Source organism: Pantherophis guttatus, chromosome 15 (assembly GCF_059756535.1).
Source record: "Pantherophis guttatus breed Tessera chromosome 15, ASM5975653v1, whole genome shotgun sequence".
Taxonomy (NCBI): Eukaryota; Metazoa; Chordata; class Lepidosauria; order Squamata; family Colubridae; genus Pantherophis; species Pantherophis guttatus.
Genome location: NC_142077.1, coordinates 903,365 through 915,037, shown reverse-complemented (window position 1 = coordinate 915,037; position 11,673 = coordinate 903,365). Strand labels below are relative to the sequence as shown.

At 46.4% G+C, this 11,673-nt stretch overlaps 2 protein-coding genes across 10 annotated transcripts in view; one reads left to right on the top strand and one right to left on the bottom strand.

The window, feature by feature from the left end:
- Positions 1-891: 891 nt before the first annotated feature.
- On the top strand, positions 892-5,648 carry RPL22 (ribosomal protein L22). Its single transcript, XM_087879471.1, has 4 exons — positions 892-1,029; positions 3,760-3,864; positions 4,585-4,709; positions 5,438-5,648. Exons 1-4 carry the CDS (start codon positions 970-972, stop codon positions 5,580-5,582), a joined length of 435 nt encoding a protein of 144 aa, XP_087735597.1. The 5' UTR covers positions 892-969; the 3' UTR covers positions 5,583-5,648.
- Positions 5,649-6,683: 1,035 nt separating this feature from the next.
- KCNAB2 (potassium voltage-gated channel subfamily A regulatory beta subunit 2) overlaps positions 6,684-11,673 on the bottom strand; it is a 37,122-nt gene continuing 32,132 nt past the window's right edge. For 7 of the 9 annotated variants that reach the window (XM_087878831.1, XM_087878829.1, XM_087878832.1 and 4 more), the window contains 4 exons: positions 11,375-11,469; positions 11,172-11,292; positions 10,162-10,250; positions 6,684-9,244 (listed from right to left, as the gene is read on the bottom strand). In XM_087878831.1, the coding sequence (XP_087734957.1) occupies positions 9,155-9,244; positions 10,162-10,250; positions 11,172-11,292; positions 11,375-11,469 (395 nt within the window). In that variant the 3' untranslated portion in view covers positions 6,684-9,154. The remainder of the gene's footprint in view (positions 9,245-10,161; positions 10,251-11,171; positions 11,293-11,374; positions 11,470-11,673) is intronic. The other 2 variants (XM_087878835.1, XM_087878836.1) reach the window with 1 other exon arrangement.

Sequence of the window (11,673 nt, the reverse complement as noted above, 5' to 3'; positions counted from 1 at the left end):
GCGGCGTGGGTCCTTCTTGCGTCGGAGCATCCGACACCGAGCGGAGAGGGGCAGAGCGACCCCGGCGGTGGTCGCCACCGAGAGGAGAGCTAGAGCGGGCTAGAGCGTCCCAGCCAGTCCCTGGGACACTTTTTTTTTCTGTTTTTTTTTTGCAGAGGGGGTGAAATGCATCAAACGTCGATTTGTGCTTTCCAAAGAATGAAATTTCCCCCCTCCCTCTCCATTATCAGCCCCCTCCTCGCCTAGGCATGCTTGCTTGTGCAACTGGGACGAAGGGTTCCCCTCTGGCTGTGGGTGATGGGAACAGGAGTCCCAAGGCTCTGCAAAAATACAGGTGGTTGCCAGTATTTTGGGTGGGTGGGGGGGCTTTGGAATGGTAGAATTAGAGAATAAGCATTGGAAGGGACCTGGGAGGTCCTCTAGTCCAGCCCCCTGCTCAAGCAAGAGACCCCATACAATTTGAGACGATTGGCTGTCCAAGCCGTTCCACTGGGGAAATGTTCTGACTGTCAGGGAGTGAGGAATAGGAATAATTTAATGGGGTGGTATTTAAGATAAGGAAGCTGGACAGAAAGAGAAACCACATTTCCACATCATTCCAAAGAGAGAATAAAAAAGAAAAAAGAGCGAAGAAGGAGGCCAAGAGAGGAGAAAGCCTCCTTCCCAGATAAAGTCTCTTATTCCACTTTTTAAAAGAGCTTTCTGGGTGGCCACTTAAAAAAAAAACCTAATTTAAAAAAAACTACAACTCCCGGCGTGCTCTTCGCCTCCTCTTCTTCAATCGATCTGATCTTTAGAGGCCGAAGCGCGACCGATCGATGCGCTCGGCGCTCGGCAGGCTCGAAGAGTCCAAGCCCAACCTCCTCCTCGGGCTTCCTCCCGGCGCACGTGCGGCTGGGTGGGCGGGGCCGCCTTGGCCGGAAGCGAGCGCGCCGGGCGGAAGCGCGGTGGGCGGGGCCCGGGCGGCGCATGCGCTCTAGCCTCCCTGCCTTTCTTCCCCCTGTCGTCGCTGCCGCCATGGCGCCCGCGGTGAGTCTCCGAGCGGGCCCGGCCGGGAAAGCGGCGAGGATGGGCCGGGGAAGGGGAGGGGGTACCCGGGGAGGCCTCGTGGGGGCCGGAGGGGGAGCCGATCAAGCTCGGCAGGGGGGGATATTTTGGGTCTCCCTCCTCCCCCGAAGAGGCCTCAGCGCCCCCTCCCGCCTCAGGCCCCGCCCACGCCCCGCCCACACCTCGTTTGCCCCCCCCGGGAGGTGGGGGAGGGGAGGCCTGCTGAGCACGTGGGGGGGGAGGAAGGAAGGTGGGGAGGCAGCCAGGCGAGGCCTCTTCCCTGGGTGTGTGGAGGGGGGGGGCTCCTCTTATGGGGGGGGTCAAGGGATGCTCGGTCTCTGTCCCTTTAAGGGAAGGAGCCCCCCCCCGAATCTCCCTCCCTCCCTCCCCTTCTTTCCTTCCTTCCTCTCTCTCTCTCTCTCTTTCTGATCCTACCTATCCCTCCCTCCATCATCTGTCAATCTAATCTATGCACCCACCCTCTCTTCTTCTGTGTATCTATGTCATCATTTGTCAATCTAATGGATCCATCCATCCCCCCTCCATCTCTCTCTCCCATCTATCTAATACCTATCCCTCCCTCCATCACCTGTCAATCTAGCTATCATCTACCTCTATCTATCTATCTATCTATCTATCTATCATCTATCTATCTCTCTCCATTCATCCAGCTATCATCTAGTTATCTTCATCCATCCATCAAACTATCTATCTCTCCATCCATCCATCTAGCTAGCTATATCTATATCTATCTATCTGTCTATCCATCCAGCTATCATCTATCCAGCTATCATCTATCTCTATCCATCCGTCAATCCATCCATCCATCTACCTATCATCTATATCTATCTATATCATCTATATCTATATCTAGCTATCATCTATCTCTAGCTATCCATCCATCTGTCAATCCATCCATCATCTATATCATCTATCTATCTATCTATCTATCTATCTATCTATCTATCTATCATCTATCTATCTCTCTCCATTCATCCAGCTATCATCTAGTTATCTTCATCCATCCATCAAACTATCTATCTCTCCATCCATCCATCTAGCTAGCTATATCTATATCTATCTATCTGTCTATCCATCCAGCTATCATCTATCCAGCTATCATCTATCTCTATCCATCCGTCAATCCATCCATCCATCTACCTATCATCTATATCTATCTATATCATCTATATCTATATCTAGCTATCATCTATCTCTAGCTATCCATCCATCTGTCAATCCATCCATCATCTATATCATCTATCTATCTATCTATCTATCTATCTATCTATCATCTATCTATCTCTCTCCATTCATCCAGCTATCATCTAGTTATCTTCATCCATCCATCAAACTATCTATCTCTCCATCCATCCATCTAGCTAGCTATATCTATATCTATCTATCTGTCTATCCATCCAGCTATCATCTATCCAGCTATCATCTATCTCTATCCATCCGTCAATCCATCCATCCATCTACCTATCATCTATATCTATCTATATCATCTATATCTATATCTAGCTATCATCTATCTCTAGCTATCCATCCATCTGTCAATCCATCCATCATCTATATCATCTATCTATCTATCTATCTATCTATCTATCTATCTATCTATCTATCATCTATCTATATCCAGCTATCATCTATTTATATCTAGCTATCCATCCATCCAGTTATCATTATCTATCTCTCCATCCGTCTATCTAGCTATCATCTATCTATCTATATCTAACTATTTATCTTTTAGCTTTCATCTAGCTATCATTTAGCTATCATATCTCTCTAATCTATCTAATCAGAGAACCAACCTGGAATTAAGGAGAAATTTCCTGGCAGTTAGAACAATTCACCCATGGAAGGGCTTCCCTCCAGAAGTTGTGGGTGCTCCATCACTGGAGGTCTCCAAGAAGAGACTGGGCAGTTCTGTGTCTGAAATGTAGCGGGGATGGCGAACCTATGGCATGGGTGCCACAGGTGGCACATGGAGCCATATTGGTGGACACGCGAGTTCAGCTCTGGCACGCATGCATGCACTGGCCAGCTGATTTTCAGGCCTCCTGGGCTCACCAGAAGTCAGGAAACACAGTTTCTGGCCTCCAGAGGGCCTTGGTGATGGGGGAGACCGTTTTTGCCCTCCCCAGGCTCCTAGAAAGGCTTTGGAGCCTGGGGAGAGCAAAAAACAGGCCTACCGGGCCCACTGTGCCATCACATGCCAAAATCGGGGGGAGCACAGGGGGTTGGGGCACATGGAATTATGGATGTGGGCACGTGTGCGTGTGACCCCACCGGGCTCCCTCCATCACTGGAGGTTAGCCACCACTGGTCTATAGGGTCTCCTGCTTGAGCAGGGGGTTGGACTAGAAGACCTCCAAGGTCCCTTCCCACTCTGTCCTTCTTTTGTAACCTTTTATTTCACACGATAGCAACGTCTGCACTCCCTGTCTGGGAGAGCAATGAATGAAGGTTTAAAACATACTGATAATAGGTGAAAAATGTACCAGCCTGTATAAAGCTCAGCCTTTGGCTATATTTTTGAACATATTTGTTGTCATTTCATGAGTTAATTTAATCCACCTCTACCTCTGAAGGGTCTCGGTATTGAAGGCTGGGCAGAGAAAGCTTGATTCTTTCTTTTTACTCTTCCTCAACATCTGAATCAAGACATTTTTCTCTTTAATTCCTTGTCATCTCCCACCCCTCCTGCAGAAGAAGCTCGCGACGAAAGGCAGCAAAAAAAAGAAACAAGTTTTGAAGTTCACTTTGGATTGCACCCATCCGGTAGAAGATGGAATTATGGACGCTGCCAACTTTGTAAGTCGCGAACACCCGCGTGGGACGTTTTATCACACAAGCGCTATGAACGCCGCTTTTGTCCCTGGGCCACGATTTAAACGTTGGCTCCTAGTTGGGAATAGAATACAGGCAGTTTTCAACTTGCGACCAATTTTCTGTTGCTGAGAAGTGAGCCTTTCTGGCCACCGTTGTTAAGTAAAACACTGCAGCTGCTAAGCTAGTAACATGGTCGTTAAGTGAGTCTGGCTTCCCCATTGGCTTTGATGGTGAGAAGGTCGCAAAAGGGGATCGTGTGGCCCCAGGACTCTGCGACCGTCATAAATACGTGTCAGTTGCCAAGGAACGCTGCAACGGTTTTAAGTGTGAAACGGTCTTAAGTCACTTCAGTGCCTTTGTAACTTCGGTCACTAAACGAGCTGTTGTAATTCGAGAACTTCCTGGGATAACTTGAAGGCACAGACACAAAACAGTTGTTAAATTAAAAGTAATTGAGAGGGAGGTGCCGAGGTGTGGTTAGAACTTACAAGCAACTGTTTTCAGCTCCTCTCACTGTTTACTCCAGTGGGGTTTGGGTTAATCAAGTTGAGAGATCTCATTGAGGTCCGACCAACCTCAGATTCCCGGCTAGGACTCCGCCAGTTGGAGATTCTGGGAAACCAGAAGAAAAAATGTCAAAAAATAATCCGTGGGCTGCGTCCGGTAACACCCCCCCCCCCCCCCTTCTGAATTTCTTCCCAGGAACAATTCTTGCAAGAACGGATCAAAGTCAACGGTAAAGCAGGGAACCTCGGCGGAGGAGCGGTGACAATTGAGAGGAGTAAAAGTAAAATCACGGTGACCTCCGAGGTCCCGTTTTCCAAGAGGTAAGCGGGCGGCTGTTGACCCCGGGGTCTCCTGCCGATGGGGGGGGGGGCGCCTGGCCCCCTCGGGCCTTCTTTGTTGGGGACTGAATAAATGAAGCTGGGTATACATTTTACAACTGGGTGTTTTGTGTTTCGGGGTTTGGGATAACAGGTAACAATCATTGGTGAGTTTGGCCTCCCCTTTTACGACCTTCCTTGCCGCCGTTGTTAAGCGAATCGCTGCACTTGTTAAGTTAGCCACACGGTTGTTAAGTGAGTCTGGTTTTCCCCCTTGCTTGTCAGAAGGTTGCAAAAGGGACCCTGCGATTGTCATAAATACGAGTCGGTTGTCAAGCCTCTGAGTTTTGATCACTTGACCACGGGGATGCTGGAAAGGTTAAGTGTGAAAAGAAAACAAAGAACTTAAAAAGAAATACATAAATTTGAAAGGAAACATAATGAAGGAACAAATTCAAAAGAGAACAAATCCCTCAAATTCGAAAGAAAGCAAAACACTTAAGAAATACATAAATTCAAAAGAAAAAATAATTAAAAAATAAATTCAAAGGAGAACAAATCCCTCAATATACAAAAAACTTAAAATACTCAAATTCGAAAGAAAATAAACTCAGAAATGATAAACAAAAAGCTAAAAGAAATAAATTCCAAAGAAAATTCCATCGTCTTTTTCTAGCTTTGAGTTTTCACATGTTTTTTAATGTCTCTTTTTTCTTTTTTTTCCTTCCCAGGTATCTCAAGTACCTGACCAAGAAATACCTGAAGAAGAACAATCTGCGCGACTGGCTGCGCGTGGTGGCCAACAGCAAGGAGAGCTACGAGTTGCGGTATTTCCAGATCAACCAGGACGAGGAAGAGGAGGAAGAGGAAGATTAATTGCCAAGCGATCTGGAGCCGTTTTGTATATCCGTTTTTCCCGGAATAAAATTGTAGTAGAAATTGTTCTGATTGTTCTTTTTGTTTGGTGTTTGGGACACAAGTTGCGTGTCTGAGTACGCACCGTTTCCACGCAAGGTGTTTTCCTCCTTCCTTGCAACTCTGCTTGCAACTGGTACAATTAGGATGCGGATGGGTCCCCATGGACGCAGGTAGCGCACTTCCATAGCTGGAGGTTCCATGGCGGCAAGGGGATGGCTCCTCTCAAGGCCCCTCCAAAGCCGGGCTGGGGGTCTCTCTATTTTGCAGAGCTGCCCAAAAGGGAGACCGAAGTCCCGTGCAAAGATGCTCTCTGTCCAGAGGTAGATTACCTCTACACGGAGAGGCTCCATTGAGGCAGGGGGCTCGCTCCTCTCTCAAGAGGGGAGGCCCCTTCCCAAAGGGTGGCGGGGAAAAGCTGGGTTTCCCCATTTTGCAGAGGGAGACTGGGATCTTGTTTGAGTGCACTTTCTTCCCTGCCGGCTAAGGTAGACTGCCTCTGACTTGGGAGGCTCTCTCAAGATGCTGGAGCCTGCCCTCCTGGGAAAATCCTTGGGAAAAACCCTCCACCCGCCTAATGAATACTAGAAAAGGACTTTAAGAGCATTTTTAATCACCTGCCCAGCCCCAAAATTTCGTTTTCTCCCCAAGAAAGCTTTATGTGTACGTTCCTATAGGTTGCAGTACCCATACCGGCCACCAGGGGTAGCACGAGACCGATGACCTTGACTAATTGTACAATATTGAGAACAGGTAACATCCCAAAGCCTTCACTTCTATTTATTCGCTGTAGTAACTAAACATGTCCACCAGAGGGCAACATTCACCATTTTTTAGCACTGAAATACCCCAAATTAGCCACTAGAGGGCAGCATATATTGCCCTTTATGGGCTGCACAGGTCCCAAACACGCCCCCTCCCTCCCACTACACCACAATACGCAATTTATTTCCCATTTGTTTCCCCCACCATAGGATTTTCCTAGTGGTGCCCCATCCAAGCGGTAGCCAAGCTGTTTTTTAAACCCCCCCCCAAAAAAAACACGCCAAAAAGACAATTCCATTGCAGAAATAAGGCCTGATTTTATTTAGCTAGTTGTTTGTTCATTCCGTAAATACAGTGGTAGTTTTTGTCTTTTTTTTTTTAAACAATCCAGATCTTTTGTTAAGCAGGATGGAGACACCCAGAAGGTTACGCAATTAAGCTTGGGAATAATTACAATCATATATGCCGTGTTTATTAGAGAGACCCGTGGTTTGTCGTTTGGGGGACGGGACACAACAGATTTGGGGGGAAAGAATGCGAGAAAAAAAACACGGGATTTTTATTTACACAACGGCGACGGGCGAAACCTGGAAGCCTTCATGGCCAACTCAAAATTGAAGTTCTTGTTGGCCAACGCAACCGAGGGAGGGAGGGAGGGAATGCATGGAGACCTCACAACAACCTTGTCCCCCCTTTTAAGAAATGATCTGGGTCTTCCAGGATTGGAGATGGACGGACGGACGGAAAATGAACTACGAGAGATGTCAGAATGGCCTTTTGATTGACGGACAAGTTCCCGCCTTGGGGGTCAAAGCCGCCCTTTCCATTTTGCAGAGTGGTCCTTTTTGAATGGGGGGGGGGGTGTCTTAAGATGGGAAAAAGGGGTCTGGAGTTGGAATGACAGGCAGTCCTCAACTTACAACTCTCTTGTGAAGTGACCTTTCGATGTTAAAATGGCACTGGACATGATCATTTTTCACACTTAATGGCCATGACAACATGCCCAGATCTGATGATCAAAATTCAGACGCTTGGCAACTGATTCGTGTTTACGATGCTCGCCATGTTCCCCTTTTGCGACCACCTGACAAAAGTCAACGGAAAAGCCGGATTCACTTAAACAACTTCACAACCGCAGTGATTCCCTTAACGACCGTGGCAAGAAAGGTCGTGAAACAGGGCAAAACTCGCTCAGCGACCATCTCCCTCAGCAGCAGAAATTTTGGGCCCAATTGTGGTTGTAAGATGAGGACTACCTGTATTTAGGAGAACCCAGATAGCAAACATGGATATATATATATATTTAAGGAAGCTTTATTGGAAAAAAAAAAGTCATATTTTAAAAGCCGTTTTAACCCCAAATCTTACATTTAAGGTTAGATATGATGTAGTTTGATCCAAGCTCATTTAAGGAGGAGGAATATTTTTGGGGGGGCAAAGGGGGGGAGAGAGAAGACATGGGTGTTTTCACTCAGGCCTTTTTAACAGGATACGACTCTTTTGCCCAAAATTTAAGATTTAAAATTCTGCATTTCGCTAAGGCACAAACGAGTACATCAACTGCTAACGCTGGGAGACTTGCATCCTTCCATGAAACTCTTTCTGGGGTGTGTGCGGACAATGTGGGGTGCACCCACAGCAAGCCCCCTCCCCAGAATGCCACCCCCAACCCTCCAGTGCAAGGGCCATGTCACACGCCGCTAGCCGTGCAAATTCCAGCAAAGCAGCGATCCGATTCTCAAAATGCAAGGATAATTTTGTCGAACCGATGCTCAAAAAAGACAAGAGCTGGGGGGGGGGGCACACAGAACCCCATCGATTTTGGGGTGCCTGGGAATGTGGCCCAACCTCGCCTGAATGCCACCTTGAAATATCTGAAAGAAAGATAATATTTCTGGGGAAAATAACCTAGAACCGAAAACTTTGGGGGAGGAGACGGAGCCATTTCTATGGTAAACCGCCATAAACGGTGCACCGTTATCCCAAAATTTCCTGGCTCCCTCTATCCAGAAACAATCCAGAAGATTCTTAACTCTCTTTTTTTCCCCCTCCATCTTAAAAAAAATAAAAATCTGTGTTCTTTTTTCAAACTTAAAAGAAATAAATAAACCACGTTAAGGAGGGAGTGATGGTTTGGGAAGGATGCATGCATTAGTTTCCCCATAAGCAGTTTCTAATAATAATCACAGCTCGGTCCATGCCTGCATTTTATATAAAAATAGTGCCAGCTCTTATTAGAGGGAAGGGGGGTGGGAGGGAGGGAGGGAGGGAAGCGAGGTGAGGTCCAGATTAACGTTTAAAAACACTGACACTTGTGCCTACGAGTTATTTTGGGGTGGTTTTTTTTTTTTGGAACAGGGAAAAAAAACAAATACCAAATACCAACCCATTGCCATAACGTCAACACGGGGCCAAAAATTTGCTTTTCCCTTTGCAAACAAACAAACAAAAAAGGAAACGACATGATTTTTTTCTCTGGAATGTTGTTTCCTGCATTCACAGAGGGGTGGGGAAAAGAGGAAAAAATTTAAAAGCAAAAAATAAAATAAAAGCTTAAACGTGATCTGGCCACGTTGGGAAAACGGGGGTGTCCTCTGAAGTCTCCGGATACGGTGGTTTGTTTTTTTTTAAATTCTCAGATGCAAAACCTTTTTGTTTCCTCGGCTTCTTCGAAATAAGCTTTAAGCAAGCGAAGAGCAGAGAGGCGGACGTGAGGATTAGTCCCAGATTAACTGGGGGGCCCCCACCACAAATGCGCCCCCCCGTTATTAAGAACGGTAGTCCTTTTTGCTGTAAGGTTTATTGCCTAGGATGCTATCGATTTCATGGATAATTGAAGAGGAGAGTTTGGGAAGAACCTGTTGGGAAACAAGGATAAAATTAAAGAAAGCTATAGCTAAAATTTTTGCAATATTGCCTATTTTTCCTATCCGGCATCCACCTGGGGGAAAAACAAAATACCCTGAAATTGAGCTAATTTAGAGATTGGATTTATAAAGAGATTTTTCAGGAAAACGGTGATCTGTAAAATGGGCATGCATTTTAGCCTTTCTTAAATTAATATCTATATATCTCTATCTCTATATATCCATCCATCCATCCATCCATCTCTCTATCATCTATCCTCTATCTATCCATCCTCTATCATCTATCTATCTATCTATCTATCTATCTATCTATCTATCTATCTATCTATCCATCCATCCATCCATCCATCCATCCATCCATCCATCCATCCATCCATCCTCTATCATCTATCTATCATCTATCTATCTATTTATCTATCTATCTATCCATCCATCCATCCATCCATCCATCCATCCATCCATCCATCCATCCTCTATCCATATTCTATCTATCCATCTATTTGTCTTGTCGGAATTTTTTGGCTCAGCTCACATCAGTGCCAAGCTGAAAGTCCCCAGCCTGTGGATCAACCATCTGTTTCAGATTAAATTTTTAATAAGCAATATTAAGGGGACTGACGATCTATCAAGTCCAACATCTAAAAGGAAGAAAAAAAAAAAAAAAAAAAAAAAGAGGCCCACGGGAAAAATTTAGAAGTAAACACAAATAAGTTTTATTTATATTTAAATAAAGGCTTATTTAAATAGGTCTTAGGGAGAGTGGTATAAAACGTTGCTTTCCAGTGGTTTAGTTCGGAAAAAATAATGACAAGGAACACAGAGTGACTTTTGGGGTCAGTGTCTGGAAATTGGTGCTTATAATTTCCACCACCACCCTGCCTTAAAAGACTCTCCCCCCTTTCCCTCACCTGTATTGCTCCAATATTCTCCATCAACTGATCGGCGTTAGAAGCTCCTAATAGGACGGAACTGACACTCTCGTTGCGTAGACACCACGCTGGTGAAAAATGCACAATTATTAGAAGAGTTGACAGGATTCCAGGGGCAAAAATCTGATTTAATCTGTTTTGCTTAGGGGTGACAGAGAGGGAGAAACTCAAGGGAGGTAACAATTAGAGTCCTTGAGTTATGACCATATTGGAGCCCTACATTTCGGTTGCTAAACCAAACAACGGTTAAGTGAGTTTTGCCCCGTTTTACGACCTTCCTTGCCACTGTTAAGTGAATCATGGCAGTTGCTGAGTTAGCCACACGGTTGTTAAATGAATCTGGCTTTCTCCTTGGCTTTGCTTGTCAGATGGTCGCAAAGGGGGATCACGTGACCCCTCCCCCTCCCCCTCCAGGTCACTGCAACCATCGTAAATACGACTCAGGGGCCAAGCGTCTGAATTTTGATCACATGCTGCAATGGTCGTAAGTGTGAACACTGGACATAAGTCACTTTCTCCAGTGCAGTTGTTAAGTTAGAATGGTCACTAAATCATCTTCTTTTAACGACCCCTTAATCCCTTGTGGGGTGGAGTCTGGGCAACTGAATGGAGCCGAGTTTTTTCTGGCCGGATGCCTTTCCTGTCGCCAATACGGAGTTTTGTTTAGCAGATATATTCTCATCGTGCCCAGAGAGAGAAATATCTGCCTCTACCTAGGATCGAACTCACAGCCTCCTGATTGTGAGGTGAGAGCTCCACCTCTAGGCCACCCCACCACTCAGAATGGTCCCTAAATTGGTTGTAAATCAAGGACTTCCCGAAGGGAAGAAGAAACAAAGTGAGACTTTTAACATACTACAAACATGAGGTTCCACCAATCTGCAGGCTTGAGACACGTAATGCCCCTCCGCTATCGCTCGATGCCTGCGTAACTCCCTGCCACAATATCTGAAGTTGGACAAGGATGCGAGCTCCCCGTTCCCACTCACCGATGGCGAGCTGTGGCAGGGTGCAGCCCAGCCGCTCGGCAATCGCTTGCAACTCCTTCAGCTTCGCCTGCTGCCGCCTCCCTTCCTCGCTTAAAATTTTGTCCTTCAGCCACTGGTAACCCTAGACGGAAGAAGACGGAAGAGACCATGATGGACGGGAGTTGAGCAGGGCGACGAGGAGGAGGAAGCAGACGGGTGCTTACTTTGAGCGACGCTCGCGAGTAAGGGGGGATGCCGCCGTCGTACTTCCCCGACACGATTCCGCATGCCAACGGGGACCACGTCATGGCTCCCACGCCTGGGAAGGAAAGAGATGGTGAGGTCGCACGGCAAACCCAGATTGCAAGGAATCAGAAACCAAACCAATTTCCTAAGCTGTCTCGTTTTCTTCAACGCCGGAGGATGCTAAGCCACATTGTAAGGAATCAGTGGTCCTCGACTTGCGACCACATTTGAGCCAAATATTTCCATTGTTAAGGGAGACAGTTGTGAAGTGAGTTTT

Excerpts from the sequence above, each read along its gene's own strand:
- RPL22 (XM_087879471.1), top strand. The coding sequence starts at position 970 with ATGCGCTCTAGCCTCCCTGCCTTTCTTCCCCCTGTCGTCGCTGCCGCC. Across the intron at positions 1,030-3,759 it reads CTGCCGCCATGGCGCCCGCG|AAGAAGCTCGCGACGAAAGG; the intron begins GTGAGTCTCCGA and ends CCCCTCCTGCAG. Across the intron at positions 4,710-5,437 it reads GAGGTCCCGTTTTCCAAGAG|GTATCTCAAGTACCTGACCA; the intron begins GTAAGCGGGCGG and ends TTTCCTTCCCAG.